This window comes from Malaclemys terrapin, chromosome 9 (genome assembly GCF_027887155.1).
Source record: "Malaclemys terrapin pileata isolate rMalTer1 chromosome 9, rMalTer1.hap1, whole genome shotgun sequence".
NCBI lineage: Eukaryota > Metazoa > Chordata > Testudines > Emydidae > Malaclemys > Malaclemys terrapin.
This window is the reverse complement of record NC_071513.1, coordinates 46,243,278-46,263,170: the sequence shown is the minus strand read 5'-3', so window position 1 is coordinate 46,263,170 and position 19,893 is coordinate 46,243,278. Positions and strand designations below refer to the sequence as shown.

The 19,893-nt window shown below is 50.9% G+C and overlaps 1 protein-coding gene across 6 annotated transcripts in view; it reads left to right on the top strand.

Moving 5' to 3' along the window:
- The first annotated feature begins 8,889 nt into the window (after positions 1 to 8,889).
- The window catches only part of PHKA1 (phosphorylase kinase regulatory subunit alpha 1), an 80,282-nt gene continuing 69,278 nt past the window's right edge, over positions 8,890 to 19,893 (top strand). For 3 of the 6 annotated variants that reach the window (XM_054040069.1, XM_054040067.1, XM_054040066.1), the window contains exons 1-2: positions 8,890 to 9,584; positions 12,778 to 12,936. In XM_054040069.1, the coding sequence (XP_053896044.1) occupies positions 9,507 to 9,584; positions 12,778 to 12,936 (237 nt within the window). In that variant the 5' untranslated portion in view covers positions 8,890 to 9,506. Of the gene's footprint in view, positions 9,585 to 12,777; positions 12,937 to 19,893 lie in introns of those variants that run through there. The other 3 variants (XM_054040070.1, XM_054040068.1, XM_054040071.1) reach the window with 2 other exon arrangements.

The window sequence follows — 19,893 nt, the reverse complement described above, 5'->3', positions numbered from 1 at the left end:
CACTCACCTCAGGCAGGGAGAGACAATCAGGGGATCACCCGCACTCACCTCAGGCAGTGGGAGACAGGCAGGGGATCGCCCGCACTCATCTCAGGCAGTGGGAGACAGGCAGGGGATCGCCCGCACTCATCTCAGGCAGGGGGAGACAATCAGGGGATCGCCCGCACTCACCTCAGGCAGGGGGAGACAGTCAGGGGGTCACCCGCACTCACCTCAGGCAGGGGGAGACAGTCAGGGGGTCACCCGCACTCCTCTCAGGCAGCAGGAGACAATCAGGGGATCCCCCGCAGTCCCCTCAGACAGGGGGATACAGTTGGGAGATCAGCAGCCCATTCTTACCTCAGATGTGGCCAGACAGTCAGGGAATCGCCCACACTCCCCTCAGGTAGGGAGAGGCAGTCAGGGACAGCCCATACTCCCCTCACGCAGGGGGAGACAGTCAGGGGATCACACCCACTCCTCTCAAGCGAGAGTGTACAGTCATTGGACCGCCTGCGCTCTCCTCAGGCTGGGGGAGACAGTCGGGGGACCACCCATGCTCCCCTCAGGCAGGGAGAGACAGTTGTGGGATTGACTGTGCTCCTCTCAGATAGGGGAAGACAGTAGGGGAATTGTCCACGCTCCCTCAGGCAGGGGGAGACAACAAATATGGTTGGCAAGTTGGCAACATTGTAAATGTGAAGTCATAAGATTTTCCTGTATGATGTTCAAAACTCATGTAGCGCAAACTGGTCAAACAGGCCTGTCTTGAATAAAGGAGTGTATGTTTGCTTTAAATTATATAGAAGCAGTAAACAGAATCATCAAGCAGGAAGGGTAAACACAGGAAGCTCAAACAGGTGAAAAAGAAACACTAGGGAACATCCTTCCACACAGACTCTGTCTCCGAATTCCCAGCTGGAAATGTTTTTCAAGAGGGGGATTGAAACTATAAAATGAAGGGGAAAACACCCCAAGACACCACTCTCTCTTCCTGCCCCCTCACATTCTCTGCTTCTGAGAAGACTAAAGGAAACAGTCGTGGATTTTGTGGGAAGGGTCCTGACCTGAAGAGTTTGGTCAGTAATGTTGCTGGAAGCATGTGATGAGAAATTTTGCTTGAATCTAATGTAGTTTAAATTACGTGCTAATAACATTTTATTTATTTTTCTTGTAACCATTTCTAACTTATATGCCTCATTACTTGTGTAAGCAGAGTCAAGATAAGCTCTACCCTGACATCTGGTGGTGAATTATGGTGAGGGTTGAAAAGAACTTAAGGGGCTGACTCCGCCTAGCCTGGGACAACAGCAACTGAAAGTGGTTACTTTGGCTGGTGTGGGATCCCCAGTTTCTCTGTTGTTGGGGCAGGAAGAATAAAGTGTTGTTACCCTGATTTGGTGAAGCAAGGCCAGTGGAACTGTTGTATGACAGAGAGACTCACCAGTAAGTAAGTAGCACTTGCTAGACAAGGGGCATGGGTTACAAAACCCAGTGAATTGAGAGAGGATGGGGGTAGGTATTTGTATCTGATGGTGTGGCCCCCCCTTTGAGGGCTTGAAACACCAGTTGTACCACCTCCTCTCTCCACTGTTGAGTGTCAGAGGTAACTTTGATTCCATTAGGAGTCTAGTTACAGGCTGCTGAGCTGAATTCACTTTGGGTCAATGGTGCACCAGCACTGGGGCTTCCCTACAATGAGCTGAAATCACAAAAGTGCTAAAGTTATTAAAAGCTGAGATCACTGAGTGATATGTTAAATAGTGGGGGAGACTGAAGCTATATAGCTAAGCGGCTGGTGGAGCAGTGAGCGGCACGGGGACGGTTGGAGCGGCCCAAGGAACGGCAAGAGGAGCTGTTTGCGGGGGCGACTGGAGTGGCTCACAGGTCGGTGAGCGGAGCCATTTGTGGAGATGGCTGGAGCGGCTCACAGGTCGGTGAGCAGAGCGGAGCAGTTCGTGGGATGGCAGAAAGTGGACTGGCTCACGGTGAAGGCTGCGGCGGAACCCCATGGAGAGACGGCCGGCGGGCCTCGGATAACGTAAGGTGCCCCTTAACACCCTGCATGCCCCCCTTTTACTCTGGGGCTGCACTGACCAGGGACAGAGACTTTGGGGGTTGTTGGACTTTTGGGACTTTGGGGGGTTGCTGGACCCAAGAGACTTTGAGGGTCTTGGACTTTGGGGACTCTGGGTGATTTTTGGGTTGCTGGATTCAAGAACCAAAGGGAAAGGACACAGCCCAATTTGCTGGGTGGGTTTTTTGCTCCTGGTTTGTGTTATGAATCCTGTTTGTGGTGTTTTTTCCAATGTAATGCTGATGTCGTTTACCTCATGTTATTAAACATTTTCTGCTACACTCAGACTCCGTGCTTGCGAGAAGGGAAGTATTGCCTCTTAGAGGAGCCCAGGGGGTGGTATGTAATTGTCCCAGGTCACTGGGTGGGGGCTCGAGCCGGTTTTGCATTGCATTATTGAAACGGAACCCCTAGATACAGAACCCGGCCCTTGTTGCTGCCAACTTAGATGGGCAGAAGGGTTACACTTGTACTCATTTAAAATCTCTTTGTAGTTAATAAATTTATTTTACTGTTTTATCTAATCCAGGGTGTTTAAATTGAAAGTCTCTGAGTAACTCTATTAGCTAATATATTATTCCCTCAAAGGAATAACGGCCTTAAAATATACATTTCTGGGGGGAAATCTGGGACTGGGGGTGTGTTGGGGTCACTCTGCAATGTAATTAAAGGTAGTGAGAGCCCGGGTGTAACTGGCTGGCTGCAGTTACACACAGACACTCAGGGTCTGACTTGCATGCTGGAAGACTGTTTGTGAGCAGCAAAGGTGGGAGCTACTTCAGCAAGGCATTGTAAGGCACCCAGGGTTGCAGGGCAGGGATGACACAGCCTCTCCCCACTAGTCTGGATTGTACCCCAGTATGTCACACCCAGGTTACATAAGGAAGGAATGCTGAGGATCATCCAGCCCTTGGACTACTACCCCATGCTGCTCATCCCTGTGGGCACTAATGATACTGCAAGGTATGACCCTGAGCAGATCAGAAGTGACTACAGGGCCCTGAGCATGAGGGTGAAGGAGTTGGGGGTGCACATGGTGTTCTCATTGATCCTTCCAGTCAAGGGCAATGGCCCAGGCAGAGATAGACACATCCCGGAAGTAAATACACGGCTTAGGGTGACCAGATCACCAAAGACAAATATCGGGACGCGGGGGGGGGGGGGGGTGACGTGGGGGGGCGTGGCGGGGGGCGGGGCCAAAAAAAAAACCCCTTCCTCCGCAAGCGCTGGAGGGAGGCCCGGGAGACTCAGGGGAAGCGCGGGGCCGGGGTGAGTAACTTTCCGGCCTGGTCCCTTGCAGGCAGGACTCAGTTGGGTGGTAGGGCGAGGAGGGGGGCGGCCCGCGGGGCCAGGCGGCGGCTGTTCTCACCCCCGGCCAGCGGGACTCGGGAGCAGCCGCTGCTGCAGCTCCCACTGCCGCGGGGGAGGAAGCGGCCATGGCGCTCCGCGGCTGCGGCTCTGGCGCCCCCGAACCCCCCGAGCCGGGGCCTGCTGCGGGGACCCAGAAGCGCGCACGCTGCGCCCAGCCCCTGGCCAGTCGCGTCTGGGCTGCTGCCCAGCTGGTGCAATCCCGCGGCGGCCCCGGAGTGGGGGCAGCAGGCCCCAGCCCCCCCGTACCGCAGGGGAACGAACGGGGCTGGGCTGCCGATGCCTCCGCCGGATAGCACCAGCTGGGCAGCAGCCCAGACGCGACTGGCCAGGGGCTGGGCCCAGCGTACGCGCTGCTGGGTCCCCGCAGCAGGCCCCGGCTCGGGGGGTTCGGAGGCGCCGCAGCCGCGGAGCGCCATGGCCGCTTCCTCCCCCGCCCTGGCAGTGGGAGCTGCAGCAGCAGCTGCTCCCGAGTCCCGCTGCCTGGGGGTGAGAACAGCCGCCCCCCTCCTCGCCCTACCGCCCGACTGAGTCCTGCCTGCTCGGGGCCAGGCCGGACTCTTACTCACCCCGGCCCCGCGCTTCCCCTGAGTCTCCCAGGCCTCCCTCCAGCGCTTGTGGAGGGAGGGGGAATGGTGAGCCCGGGGAAGAGGCGGGGATTCGGGGAGGGAGCCAATCGGGGGAGGAGGGGGCGGAGTCGGGGCGGGGGGGGGGGGGTGCGAGTACTTCCGGGCTCTAGGCTCCGGGGCATTTCCTTGTTTGTCCAGTGTCCCGACCGCATGTCGGTCGGGACGCGGGACAAACAAGGAAATATCGGGACGGTCCCAATAAAATCGGGACGTCTGGTCACCCTAACACGGCTGCATGGATGGTGTCACCAGGAGGGCTTCGGCTTCCTCAATCATGGGATGCTGTTTTGATAAGGACTGCTGAGAAGTGATGGGATCCAACTATCGAGGAAGGGGAAGAGGTTCTTCACATACAGACTGGCTAACCTAGTGAGGTGGGCTTTAAACTAGGTTCCACAGGGGGAGGAAACAAAAGGCCAAAAGTCCAAAACATGGAGACCTGAGTGAAGAGTCAGAATCTGGGGGGAATCTTGCCGGTCAATCACAGCAGGGACAGAGGAGAGACAGGAGGGAATATAGAGAGGAAATCTAATGAACATTTTAGATGTCTGTATACTAATGCAAGAAGTATGTGGAGTAGACAGGAAGAACTAGAAATACTAATGGATAGTCAGAAGTATGACAACTGGCATCACAGAGACTTGGTCGGATAATTCACATGACTGGAATATTGGTAGAAAAGGATACAGCTTGTTCAGGAAGCACAGGAAGGGAAAAGCGGGAGGAGGTGTTGCCTTGTGTGACAAAGTGGGGTTTTATTCATCTTGTTATGTTGCATGCAAGTCTTACTGTCCTATACTAACACTGTGTGTACCTCAGTTTACCTGTGTACTGCATCAATATTTTGGTGGTGGGAATTTGGTGTGTGATTTTTGCTGAGGACCTCAAGGCAGGTGAGGCTGCCCAGCTGTCTGCACCTATGCTATGGCTGGTGCCCTTAGTAATTTGAGACCCGGGAGGGGGATGGACCACGTGACACCTTTTGCCTGGGAAGCAGGACAAAAACGAGGAGGAGGAGCAACGGGGATGTCGGAGGTCAGGTCGGATCACTGGTAGCTGGGCAGTCTGCTTGGGGGGACTGGAATAGGGGGAGTCCAAGGCATCTGAAAAGTCTTGGCTGAAAGTCACTGATTTCTGTGCTAGCAAGCTCTGTTCTACATTGTGTTCCTGTCAACTAATAAAGCCTTCTGTTCTACGTGTGGCTGAGAGTCACTGCTGACAGCGGAATTGGGGTGCAGGGCCCTCTAGCTTCCCCAGGAGCTCCGCCTGGGTGGATTTACTGCGGGAAGCACATGGTGTGGAAAGGGATGCTGAATGCTCTGAGGTCAGATCCAGGAAGGTCGAAGCTGTGTAAGCTTCTTGCCCTGGTGACAGTATGCTCAGAGAGAGGAGGCTCCCCCAGAGTCCTGACTGGCTTCGTATGGAGTAGTTCCAGAGCATTGGCCTGGTTACTCCATGACAACTGGTGGCAGCGCTGGAATCAGCTGCACCCCGTGGACAGAGCATCCTGCAGTAAGTGACTGGGGAGCAGTAAAACGACGGGGGATTAGTGAGAGACAGGTGTGCCAAAGGCTCAAAGAGGTGCGGTTCCAGGAGGTGGAGGAGCCCACGGCTTAACCCGGAGAGTGGACCTCCAAGAAGGGCTGTTGCACTGAAGGGTTTCCTCCCAGGGACCATGGGGAGCTGAGAGAGCACAGGCCTGTGAGTCCTTGACAACTTGGGAACAGCAAAAGATGGCTTATAACTATCTCCTTAAGAAGAACATTGTAGAGCTGTGCAGAGAGGGCTGCGCATTGGAAGATTCATCAAGGCACAGCTAATTGCTCTGTTGGAGGAGAATGATCGCTCTAAGGAGTCGGTTTCTGACCCAGCTGAAGCTGGGAGAGAGGCTGGGAGCAGCCAGGCAGCCCCAGGGATCACCCCAGCCACCGACCTAATCGGGACCGTGGGAGGAGCTAAAAGCAGCCAGGTGATCCCAGGACCCACCTACCCAACCAGGAGGGGATCTTCACGGCCGAGTTCCCGTCGGTGGAGCTGAGAGAGTTGGAGTTGGAAATGGAACTGAAAGAGCTGGAGGACTGTGAGAAGGAACAGTAGGACCGTGAGAGACAGAGGCAGCATGAACTGGCGATAGTGGAGCTGAGAAGCAGAGAGACCCCTGCTGGGGTGAGTGGGGATGGACCCAGGGTGGCTAAGCCCGCAGGAAACTGATATAAAAGTGCTGGCTCGGTTTAAGGAAGGGGATGATATAGATGCCTTCCTCACTGCCTTTGAGAAGGATTGCAGTGTGCACCAGGTTGACCTTGCAGACAGGCTTTGGCATCTCACCCCCTTAACTGGGTCCCAAGGCCTTAGGGATGTTCAGCCAGATGGATGGGGTGGAAGCAGGGGACTATGAACTGTTCAAACAAGCCCTGCTGTGCAAGTTTGAGCTGGAGTACAGAGATCTCCCTGCCCCCTCTGTGACACTTTTCAGGGTTAACTGAGGTGTCCCGGATGAATCACTGCTACCTGATTACAGTGTGAGAGAGCCTTGTCTGTGCCCACCAGGGGAACTCTCCCACAGTTGCGCTGCTGGCTACTGGCAACACAAGCACTCTGCTCTGGGCTCCATGAGCCCCACGCTTTTTCTATACACGTTTCCAATTTATATGCCCCATTTTGTTACACTAGAGTGCTCAGTCCCCTATCTACTGGGCATCCGCAATGTACCCCAATTTGTTGCCTCTGGGGAAGCAGTGTATCCAGTTCACTAGTTTCACTTCCGTTCAACACTCTCCTCAGCACAAGGCACTGAGTGCTGGTCTACACTGAAAAGTTCCATAGGCATAGCTATGTTGGTCAGCAGTGTGAAAAATCCATGCCCCTGAGACACATAGCTAGACAACCTATCTAACCCCCCACTGTAGACAATGCTAGGTGGATGGAAGAATTCTTCCATGAACCTTAGTGGATTAACTATAGTTAGGGCCCTACCAAATTCACAGCCATGAAAAATGTGTCATGGACCGTGAAATCTGGTCTCTTCCCGTGAAATCTGGTCTTTTCTGTGCTTTTAACCTATACTATATAGATTTCACAGAAGAGACAAGCATTTCTCGAATTGGAGGTCCTGACCCAAAAGGGAGTTGCAGTGGGTCACAAGATTTTTTTGAGGGGGGGGGTGTCGCAGTATCACCACCCTCACGCTGCCTTTAGATCTGGGCTTCTGGAGAGCAGCGGCTGTTAGCTCTGAAGGTGGCGCCCCACCAACAGCTGCGCAGAAATAATGGTGCAATACTATACCATACCACCCTTATTTCTGAGCTGCTGCCTTCAGAGCTGGGCGGCCAGAGAGTGGCGGCTGCTGACTGAGGGCCCAGCAGTGCAGGCAACAGCACAGAAGTAGGGGTGGCAATACCATACCATGCCATCCTTACTTCTGAGCTGCTGTCGGTGGCTGCTCTGCCTTCAGAGCTGGGCTCCCACCCAGCAGCTGCCACTCTCCAGCTGCCCATCTCTGAAGGCAGCGCTGCCACCATCAGCAGCACAGAAGTAAGAGTAGAAGTACTGCAACTCCCCTACAATAACCTTGTGAACCCCCCCCCACTCCTTTTTGGGACCCCCTACAATTACAACACTGTGAAATTTCAGATTTAAATTTCTGAAATCATGAAATGTATGATTTTTAAAATCCTATGACTGTGAAATTGACCAAAAAGGACACTGAATTTGGTAGGGTGCTAACTATAGTGATGGGAGAATCTCTCTCCTCCTGTAAGCTGCAGCTGTAGCATGTTAAGTGTAGGTTTATAGTAAATCCAAGGTGAAGTTTACTTAACAAGGCTTGAGCTAAAGATTCAAATAAAATCAAATATAAGGATTTAGAAACATAAGGTTAAAGGTAAAAGAAAAACATAAGACGCAATCTATAGCCTATACTTATTGACAAGTTACTTTCCTGTCTAATAATCTACTTCTCACCCAAAGGTTATTCCCTGCAGTACTTGACCAGTCCAAGAGTTGGGAACCACTTTTCATGAGACATCCCCATTGACAGAAAGTCTCCTCATGTACTAGATACCAATTTGGGCCATTTCTTCTGCTCTCATACAGTAACCCAGGCCCAGGGGACCCCTTCTTCAGAGAACCCTCCTGGGATGTGTTTGTCTTTGTCAATGCTCAAGTCTCCACCTGAATCAGACGTTAAACATGGGCTGGCTCCGGGGATGTCCATTGTTCTCCCTGTTGATTGAGTTAGCCCTGAGACCTGCCTTACCTTAGGTGGCAAGTCTCACTTCAACAGTTTTGAAACCTAATGTTCTACATTTTATACATCTCATCAGCTATCGGCCTAGAAACATCTGGCAGTAACCATGGCACTCTGCTAGTTCTTAGCTCTCTGAGGAGACCACACACAACCCCTTCACTGTAATAGCAGGAAAATGGTCGGACACGGATGTGTCACACGTCTGTGTCACACCCGCCGAGCTGGGTGCACACAGGCACACCCCAGGTAGGCTGGTGGCTCCGTGAACTACCCTGTGCTGTGGGCTCTCTCGCACACCATCAGGGCCCAGGGGTGTATACCCCAACCCAGTGCCGTTCCCCCTCTGTTCTGCGCGGGGATGCGTGCGACTCAGACCTTCCCCGTCCTCCGAGTCCGGCACTTTCCCCACGGCCCCTAAAAGTAACAACCAAATCCAAGTAAACTTCCGAAAGAGACGTTGCCTCTGCTGGGTCCTGGCAGTTCAGTAGCTCATGGGGTCCTGACGGCGGCGTTCCAGTCGCTCTAGGAAATAGCGGCGTCGCGCCCAGTCCTTGTTGGCTTGGCTCACTTCGGCTGTATACACTCTGCCTTGCTCCGCCTTCCCATCCTTTAATGGACTCTCTGGGCAGCTATGGTGCTGCCAGGACCTGGGGGGCTGAGGCCCCGCCCTCTCCTTTCTCAGCCAATCAGCGTGTACCGGGATGGCTAGCCGGGGTCCGTGCGCAGGGATAGCAACTGGCGCGGGCTGTGGGGGAAGGAGTTGGGCTTCGGCCGGGTTTAGTCTGCTCGGGCGGGGCAGCAGGGAGTGAGTAGAGCCGAGCCGGCGCAGGACAGACCGAGCGCTCCCCTTAGAGCGGCCGGTCCCGCTGGCATAATCCGCGTCCCCGCCATGATCCCCTCCGGCCGCCTGTGAAGGGTCCCGGCGAGCTGAAGTCTGCGAGGGGCTGCGGGCGGCAGCAGGATCCCACCCGGCGAGCTGCGCTCTGCGCCTTCCCTTCCCCCCGCTGGCTCTGAGTAGAGAGGCTGGTTCCGCTTGGCGAGGGTGCGACCCGTTGGAGCTGGCGCCTCGGTGCGTTCGGGGCTGCCCGGAGAGCGCTGCCAGGCTACAGCTCACCGGCGCCTCGGGCAGTGTTTTGTTGCTTGTAATTGCTGGCAAGTTTGACGCTGCTGGACAGTGAGGTCTGAGACCCCCTTCGACCAGGCCATGAGGAGCAGGAGTAACTCCGGGGTGAGGCTGGATGGCTATGCCAGGCTGCTGCAGCAGACCATCCTCTGTCACCAGGTGAGGTGGGCTGAACTATCAGGGCGGCTGCTGGCGGCCAAGGGGAGGTGGGCGCCGCCGCGCTGACTGGGAGGCTGATAGCTCCGCTCAGTGCTTTGCACTGGGGTGTCAAGCAGGTGGGATGATGGCACTTAATTAGCGTTAGCAGTGTGCTGCTCCATCTTCGTAACACTTAGTAGACTCTATTAGATCACTGTAACCCAAGGTTGGAAATGGGGAAACTGAGGTAGAGAGCTTCTTCAAGTCCACATGTGTTGGAGCTCGGATTGTCTAGCTATCTTTAGTACTTGTCTAACACCCTGCAATCTCTAACGTATAGCCTCACAACACCCTATGAGGTAGGGCATTGCTGTTATCCCCACTGTACCAATGGGGCACTGAGGCACAGAGATGCTACCACCCAGGTCCTCAAAGGTATTTAGCTGCTTAATTCCCACTGAAATCAATGGAAGTTAGATGCCTAAATACCTGTGAGCAGGGCCGGCTTTAGGAAGTGCGGGGCCCGATTCGAACCGGTTCAACGGGACCCCGACAGGGATGACTTAAAAAAAAAAAACACGTACAAAAAACACCTGGGGCTTGTACTCACCAGGCCGCGCTCCTAGTCTTTGGCAGTGGGTCCTTCACTCACTCTGGGTCTTCGGCGGCACTGAAGGACCCGCTGCCAAAGTGCTGCCAAAGACCCGGAGCGAGTGAAGGACCCGCTGCCAAAGACCTGGAGCGCCGCTAGGTGAGTAAAAATTAAAAAGGCGCCTCTAGCCAGGAAAGGGATTCTCTGCAACTTGCCCCCCACTCTGGGCGGCCCTGCCACTGGGTGCGGGGCCCTCTTGGGCGCGGGGCCCAATTCGGGGGAATTGGTGGAATTGGCCTAAAGCCGGCCCTGCCTGTGAGGGTCTGGGCCTAAATTACTTTCACAAGGTCACACAAGAAGGAATTAAGATTAGGGCTCCTAATCCAGGCTAGCACCTACCGCTGGACCAGCCTTCCTCTCTGGGAGGAAAGAAATTAGAAATTGGCATCCCATGGTTTACAGTCCTGTGTTCAAACCACTGTGTTACCTTGCTTTTCTGTGAATGTTGTGTTTGCTGTTCAGTTTCCCTGGATATAACAGGATGAGGCCATTGGTGTGTGTGTGTGGGGTGGGGGAGGGGTGAGGGAAATGCACACTTCTGAGAGAAGGCAGCTGAATGTGGGGGAATCAAGTCATGTGGGATCTTCAGAGAAGGGATGGTTACTCCCCTGTAAATCTTCTTCTCTGAAGATGTCCTACTGGTTCCTGTCCTCCTGGGGTGCAGCATGCTGCAAACAATGTGGTGTGGGTGGGGTAGAGGTACCTAATGTCAAATAAAGAGCATCCCATTGTTTAAAGTATTCCTCTGCCTTTCTGACCAGTTGTGATTCAGCCATGGAAAGCTCTGAAGCTAACTGGAATTAGCTGTTCTAGCTGTGGCTGTGGGAAAGCCTTTTCCACTGTGTATAGCCTTCCCTCTTCAGTCGAGAGAGCACCTTCCCCACCAGGCCCTTAAAAGGGGTCCCAAACAATGAGTGTTTGTGTTACACTGGAGCAACTGATCTAGTGAATGGGGTTTTAAAATCAGGCCAGGTGAACTGAGATCATAGAAGTGGTTGAGGAAGTTTGGCAGGAACCTGGTACAAATGCAGTGGTGTCTGTTTACATGTCAGTCATGATCTTTGCAAATGCCAGGCTGCATGGTGCTGCAATGCCCACATGACACATTAGCTGTCCTCTTGGAGGAGTAGCCTTGCTCCTGCTCAGACTCCAGGCAAGGCTCTGGCAATTAGTGGTGTATCCTAGATTCTCTTTGTAATGCAGTAATATTTGGGTTTGCTGCCTATCGCAGATTCCTGAGCAGAGGGGGTGATAAGGACCAATGGAGCTCAAAAATGTGTGAGAGAAAAGGGTGGTGCTCCTGTGCTGGGTAAGCCCTTGGTGTGCGGTTGGTGGATGGGTGACTGGATTGGACTCAGCAGAGAGGATCAGTGCACTGAACTGGTGTAACGGCTCATTCTGGAATTTGACTGGTTGGCTGTGCTGTAGGAACCACTGAGATGATGCAGGCTGTGATTAACATCTTCTGAGCTTTGAGGAACCCCGGGGTCATGTCCTGCTGCTGTTGGGATGTACATGTGTTCTGGCACAACCTTGGTGGATTGCTGGGCCCCTTAGGAGCATCTGGCTGCACAGAGGAATGCTGTAGCCTGATGGACATGGCAGCAAGGAGTCTTAAGCTTTGACAGGTTTCAGAGTAGCAGCCGTGTTAGTCTGTATCCCCAAAAAGAAGAACAGGAGTACTTATGGCACCTTAGAGACTAACAAATTTATTAGAGCATAAGCTTTCGTGGACTACAGCCCACTTCTTCGGATGTTTTGACGTTGTTCTCCTCAAATTCAAGCCTGAGTCCTGCAGTGTCTGGAGCCTAGTCCCTTGTGCTCACAACACAACATGCACCTGGCCACAAGTCACTTTGGGGGGAGACCCTGGGAAAGTTGTCATTTTCCTGTCACCTCCTACAAATGTCGTGCTTCCAGAGCAAGGGTTAGGCAGAAGTTCTCAAAGTAGGTCCTAAGAGATCTGCATTTTTAAGATGTCTGCTACATTGCTGGCTGTCCCTTGTGAAACATCTGCCTTTGCAGCGTTGTGATCTGTACCGGTGATTGCGGGTTTGTGACTTTTCAAAAATAAGATGTCTTGAGCTTCAGAGAATTTGTGATTCTAGGGAGGAAGGAATGTCCAGTTTCTAGGACCCCAGCACAGGACTTGGGAAATCAAGGTCCAATTCCCCTCACTCTTCCATAGCTCCTTGTGTGACTTGGGCCAAGTCACTGAGACTCTGTGCCCCAGCTTCCCCATCTGTAAAATGGGGACAGTAGCACTGCCCTACCTCACGGGGAGGTGGGGTGGTGGTTGTAAGATAAAGATCTCGTGGTAATGGCGGGCCAGATGGGTAATCAGATAAGTATGCTGATGTTGCCTTGGCATATAACACTGAGCCCTTGCTTTCCCTTTTGTTTGTTTTCCTTGTGGATAAACAAGACTCTCTAGTTTTCCCCCCCCCCCCCCATTCACAACCTGTTTATCTCCCTAATGGCCGGCCTTCCCCCAAGTTTTCAGGGCTGGAAAGCTGATTTCATGTCTTTTCCTCCCTCACCTGACCTTCCCTCATGCTGCAGGACCCGGTGACAGGATTGCTCCCAGCCAGCTGTGATCACAAAGATGCCTGGGTCCGGGATAACGTCTACAGTGTGCTGTCCGTGTGGGGCCTGGGCTTGGCGTACCGCAAAAATGCAGACCGTGATGAGGACAAGGCAAAGGCATACGAGCTGGAGCAGGTATGAGAAACCTACAGGAGGGATGGCTTGGAAAGCTCACAGCTGATGTCCTGAGACTCGCGTGCAACTCGAACCCTCTAAACACTGGAGACTGAACTAAAGATTAAACTCTTCTTGTAAGCAGGGCCCCTTGTATTTCATCACACAGTAGTAGAGGAATTTGCTGTGGAATCTCACGTTACTCACAAAACAGTGCACCAGAATCACGGTGTTGATTTTTTTTCTTTCAAGATTAAGGCTTCTAGTCCTTACAGTTGGTTCTGACACTTAAGGTTAACAGGTGCACCCAAAGTCTGTCTGTCTGCTGACAGCCTGAAACGATGGCTCTGAGAGGAGTGAACTTCTCCAGTTCCACTCACCAGGGTGTTTGTCACCATTAGGCTTCAGAGTTAACACGACTGCTCTCCATTTGAGTGAAGCTTCTATCTACAGTATCTATCCCACAATACCCAAACGCTTCCTAGGAGCCAGAAGTCTCAGCTGCTGAACCCTCCAATCTCCCCACCTCTTCTCCCCCATTCCACAGAACCTTCTACATGGCTTTTTTCAGCAGAGAATTTTGCAGCATGGTGGAAATGTAGGGGCAGTATTGAACTTAGTATTGAATTACACAGTTGGGGATCTGATAGCACAATGACAGGCACTTGTATAAGAATCATAACTAGGCAGATGGAAAAGGAATTCTGTTCTGAATGTCTTAATCACTTTCATATTTAATTCAATAAAATCCCCTCCCCCTCTGTCTTTGTTTCTCCTGGAGCTGCTGAAGATTCTTTACTCTGCACTGGGGGAGTAGAATCTAGTTCACTTGCCATGGGAACTTGTTTGTCAGACTAACATAAAATAAACAAACCCCCAAAGGGTCTGACATTGGAGATACAGCGAGAGCATAGTAACAGACCCATGGAGTTTAAGGCCAGATCATCTAGTCTGTCCTCTTGTCTATCACAGGCCCCCAGCACCTACACACAATCTCTCCCTTTGCACCTAGCCTTCTGGGATGAAAAACCTACAGATCAAGTGTCACTTGCCCTTTAAGCTATGCTGTAACAAATCCCTCTCTGAGGAGAGCTGTATGTGATGGATGGGCTGTGTATCTGTTAAAGTTCCATGCTGTATTTCCAATATTGTTCTTGCTCTTTCATGTAGGTCAGCTGTAAGAAGAGAGGCAGGATGGTCCAGTGGTTAGGGTGCTAGCCTATGACTTGAGAGCCCCAAGGTTCAATTTTCTGCTCTACCACAGACACTGTGTGATCTTGAACAAATCACTCAGCCTCTCTGGGCCTCCGTTCCCCACCTGTACAATGGGGATGATAGCAATGCTCTGCCTCATGGGGTGTTATGAGGATGAATTTATTAAAGTATTGAGAACCTCACAATCTTTGGTATTGGGGGGGACCATAGAAGTACCTTAGATAGAAGATTGAGGGAAGGATTCTCTGTTAATCCTTATCATTCAGAATTAACCCCAGAAATATCCAAAGGAGATGTGGAGCCATTTTGGACTGGTGCTCTTCAAACTGCTGATAGTATCTTCAGGCCCCAGATGGGGAAAGTCGGGGATCTAAAAGCTGTTCTCGGCCAAACGGTTTGTTCTCTGACTTGGAGCTTGCTGAAAAATTCCAGGTGAGCCCCGGGAGTTCCCTGAGTAAGCCTTACTAGGATCAGAGGAGAACTCTGGAGTGCAAACAGTTCGTGTGTGTGTGTGTGTGTGTGTGTGTGTGTGTGTGTGTGTGTGTGTGTGCTGCTTAGAACTCTGGGGAATCTGTATTTGTATCCTCTAAATCATCAGAGAAACACTTGATGACTCTAACATTTTAGAGCCAGGGCTATTTCTCATAGCACGCTAACCACTGGCTTCAGGTTAAATCCACTCCATGGGGAGCCTTGCAACCAGAAAAACACATGGAACATATAGTCTAATGGGGGAGCTGATTGCCTTGGCAGGATGGCATTTCAGACCCTCTCTTCCCATGATGTCCCTGGTGGATGGTTTCAATTTCCCTTGTATGTCTTTTCTGTAGATAGTTGGCTCCTTTGGGCAGGAATGCAGGACTTGATGTTCCCTTCAGTGTGGTGGGCGGGAGAGACAGGCAACTCCCTGATCCTGTGCCAGGTCAGCTCTGGAATGAGTTATTTCAGCCTAGTGAGGAATGGAGGGTAGGTCCAGGAAGAGTGTCTTTTGTGGCATTGTGAAGTCTGCATTACAGGGATAGGAACATTGAAACTGCATGACTGGAATGCTTACAGCTCAATGCTAGCACCTCTAGAGAGAGAGACACTTAAGGTATTTCTGCACTCTCTATTGTGTGTGTGTGATATCTTGGTCAACATGAAAAACCCGAGTACTCACTAGGGGAGAGAGAATAACTAACTACCCAGTTTCAGTGGCACAGGGCAGTGGGATGTTATAGCTGAAGTACTGCATGCAGTGGGCAAGTATCTGGGTTACAGTTGGATGATTCACTTCTTGTGGATGACACAGAAGAATTGAGCATTAAGAGGGCCTTGAATACAGTGAGGATTTGAGGCAGGATGGTGAGGATCTGCTGCTGGCAAGATGGGAGTATAATTGCAGACCCAATGCAGGGGGCAGTTTGGAAAAGGCGCAGGGGTGGGAGTGAGCAGAGATGACAGGTGGGACGCAGAGCTGGCATTGTTAACAGAATGGACGTGGCTGGAGATAGAGACCCAAGTGGGACTGTGTTGGGTAGGGAATCATTCAGGTGATCATAGAATATCAGGGTTGGAAGGGACCTCAGGAGGTCATCTAGTCCAACCCCCTGCTCAAAGCAGGACCAATCCCCAACTATATCATCCCAGCCAGGGCTTTGTCAACCCTAAGTAACCCATTCTAGTGCTTCACCACCCTCCTAGTGAAAGTTTTTCCTAATATCCAATCTAAACCTCCCCCACTGCAACTTGAGACCATTACTCCTTGTTCTGTCATCTGCCACCACTGAGAACAGTCTAGATCCATCCTCTTTGGAACCCCCTTTCAGATAGTTGAAAGCAGCTATTAAATCCCCCCTCATTCTTCTCTTCTGCAGACTAAACAATCCCAGTTCCCTCATCTTCTCCTCATAAGTCATGTGGTCCAGCCCCCTAATCATTTTTGTTGCCTTCCGCTGGACTTTCCAATTTTTCCACATCCTTCTTGTAGTGTGGGACCCAAAACTGGACTCAGTACTCCAGATGAGGCCTCACCAATGTTGAATAGAAGGGAATGATCACGTCCCTCAATCTGCTGGCAATGCCCCTACTTAGCCCAAAATCCTGTTAGCCTTCTTGGCAACAAGGGCATACTGTCGACTCATATCCAGGTTCTCGTCCACTGTAACCCCTAGGTCCTTTTTTGCAGAACTGCTGCCTAGCCATTCGATCCCTAGTGTGACGTTATTGACATAAACTGGGACCGTATAGATCATTGTTGCAACCAAGGTCCTGTAGTGGCACCCAAATCTTGTGTAAAGGGGGTCAAATGGGGTGTCTATGACAAGGTTATGGTTTACTGGTTATGATTATGCTATCTATATGTGTGTATCAGTTTTGTAGTTGAAGTTATGAATATTGGCTCTATACTGTCTGTATGGCAAACTTATGCTATGCTTCTGGGTGACATCCCAGACAAGCTGAGATTAGCTCTGCCTAGCCTGCTTGATGGCCCATTAAGGACCATCAGCTATACAATGGACCCATTGAGAGAAGGCAGGTACGCCTTGTAACTCAGCAAAGTATGCAGGGACTGGCCCATGTGACTCCAGACTCCATTTTGCTGTAATTTTCCACAGTAAGAACAAAGAGGTGTTCTTACACCTGGAAAAGACTATATAAGGCTGATGCCTCATCTCCATCTTGTCTTCAATCCTGCTTCATACCTCTGGAGGAACTTTGCTACAAGCTGAAGCTTTGAACAAAGGACTGAGGACCCATCCCAGCGGGGGATGTATTCCAGAGACTTGATTTGAACCTGCAGTTTATTCCATCGCTGCTGCAAGCCTGAACCAAGAACTTTGCCATTACTGTATGTAATTGATTCCATTTAACCAATTCTAACTCTCATCTCTATCTTTTTCCTTTTATGAATAAACCTTTAGATTTTAGATTCTGAAGGATTGGCAACAGCGTGATTTGTTTGGGTAAGATCTGATTTGTATATTGACCTGGGTCTGGGGCTTGATCCTTTGGGATCAGGAGAACCTTTTTTTTTACTGGGGTATTGGTTTTCATAACCATTTGTCCCCATAACGAGTGGCACTGGTGATAATACTGGGAAACTGGAGTGTCTAAGGAGATTGCTTGTGAGACTTGCGGTTAGCCAGTGGGGTGAGACCGAAGTCCTTTTAGTCTGGCTGGTTTGGTTTGCCTTAGAGGTGGAAAAAACCCCAGCCTTGGGCTGTAACTGCCCTATTTGAGCAATTTGTCCTGAGTTGGCACTCTCAGTTGGGTTCCGTCAGAACCGCATTGTCACAGTGGCGTAGTCGTGCTTGGATCCACAGAACCAGGTCAATTAAGCTTTGGGTCAGAACCCCATGCTATCCAAATTTGAATTTTGGGATTGAGAGTTTTGTTGGTTAAAGAGCTGCTGCAATGGCTGAGCAAAGAGCATATGAGGGACTTGGCAAAAAAGCCCTGGAAAATTTGTGTTCAGAAAAGAGGTTAATCTTTAGAAAGAAAGGTACGAAGGAAGAACTGAGAAATCTGTTAATAGCCAGTGATCAGGGGACAAGAGCACAGCCCTTACCTGAGGCTGCAGAAGATGCAGAAAAAATTAGGATGCAAAGGGTGACAAGTAAACTGCAATTTGAGCATGAACAGAAGCTAGCAGATCTTCGATTGCTGGAGAAGCAAAAAATAGCAGAATTAGAGAAGGAGGCTGATGAGAGAGAAGAGAGAGCTCGTAAGGGACGTCTAGAGCTGCTCGCTGCTGAGCAGGAGACTCACAAGATGGAACAGGAGACGGCCAGACTTCAGCTCCAAGTAATGGAAGAGCGGAGAAAGTCATCCCCACCTGGTACTCCACTTCCCCCCCGCCATGAGAAAAACTGGGAAAGGATGTGTCCCATTTACAATGATACTGAGGATATAGAGGAGTTTTTGTCTACCTTTGAATGCCTCTGCAATCTGTACCAGATCCCCGAGGGTCAGCGAATGCCTGTCCTGCTAACCAGACTGACTGGAAAAGCCAGGGAGGTGTTTAATGAATTGGGGGAACAAGAAGCCTTAGGCTAGGTCTACACTACCCGCCTGAATCGGCGGGTAGAAATCGACCTCTCGGGGATCGATTTATTGCGTCCCATCGGGACGCGACAATCGATTCCCCGAATTGGCGCTCTTACTCCACCAGCGGAGGTGGGAGTAAGCGCCGCCGACAAAAAGCCGCAGAAGTCGATTTTGCCGCCGTCCTCACAGCGGGGTAAGTCGGCTGCAATACGTCGAATTCAGCTACGCTATTCACGTAGCTGAATTTGCGTATCTTAAATCGACTCCCCCCTGTAGTGTAGATGTACCCTAAGATTATGAGCGGTTTAAGGATTCTGTGTTAAGGCGGTTCAAGGTTACTCCTGAATCTTACAGAGTTAAGTTTAGAGAGTTTAAAATGTCTAAGGATTGTACTTTTGTAGAATGTGCTCATAAGCTGATGGATTTTGTTTAAAAAGTGGGTTGTGGGAGCAAAGGCGCATGGGAGTTTTGAAAAACTGCTGGATTTAATAACTTTGGAACAGTTTTTAGACATTGTGCCTGACAATGTGAGAGCAGCTGTGTGTGACAGGGACCCTGAGTCAGTCCTACGGGCAGCAGAGATTGTGGATGCCCATACCCAAAACAGGGCTCGAGAAGGGTGTAAAACCCCGGGGAAAACTAATCACCATTCTCCCCAGTTCAAGAGGAGGGAAGGATTTAAAAATAAACCTGACTCTTCTAAAGGAGTTCAAGGGGGCCTGGAGGGGAGGAACTCACATCCAAGGACGGAACAGGTTACATGCTATCACTGTGGTATCCTGGGCCACATGACACCAGACTGCCCGACACTGAAGGGCAGCCCGAAACCAGCAACCCCAAATGCCACGGCAAATGCTAACCCTGTTATAAACTCACAGGCAAGCCACACAGAGCCCAGCATTGGTGCCCTGTGTGCAAATGCTGTTTCTGTGGTCTCGGAAGAATTTGACCTTAAAACTCACATTAAAGCTAAATATGGGGGAAATAACGCAGAGTTTATTAGCAGTGCAGAAGTGAATGGAGTGAGGTGTATGGCATGGAGGGACACCGCAGCAGATATTACTCTGGTTAAAGCAAGTCTTGTCAGGAAGGAAGATTATTTGCCAGGTGAAGATGTAACTGTTGTAGCCTTATCTAAGTATTTTGTCAGGGTGCCTTTGGCTAAAATCCACCTGAAATGGAAGGGTTTGGAGGGCACCATGGTTGTGGGAGTAAAAGACATAATCCCTAAGGATATTATGATTGGAAATGATATTAAAGCTATGGTCAGTCAAGTTAATACAAACCAGGCACAAGAGAGGATTGATCCTAAGGTTGTGCCTATGGAGGGTTTCTCCAAAAGTTTGTCTTTGGAAAGTAGCTGTTTGGCTGTAAATGAAGTTTCTGAATGTCTATCTAATGTCTCAGAAGTAAATCTGGAATTAGATCAAGCGAAGGGAGAGGAGAACAAGGAGATTTTGGATGAGCCTAGGCAGTCTTGTGAGCTGATGGCTTTATCTAGTCAGCAGTTTGGGAAGGCAAGGAGAGTGGAAAATGAGTGTCCCTATACCTTATCTGTTTCCTGTGCGAAGAATAGTGACAGTGAAGGAAATGTGCCTGTGTCTGTCAGGGGTATGGACTTGCCTATGGAGGAAGCTACCCCAGTCTCCAAGCAGTTGTCTGTAAACAGCCCGGTTTGCTGGGACAAGGGAAATAAAATCCCAAACTGTATGTCTAGTAAAAAAAAATGCGTCT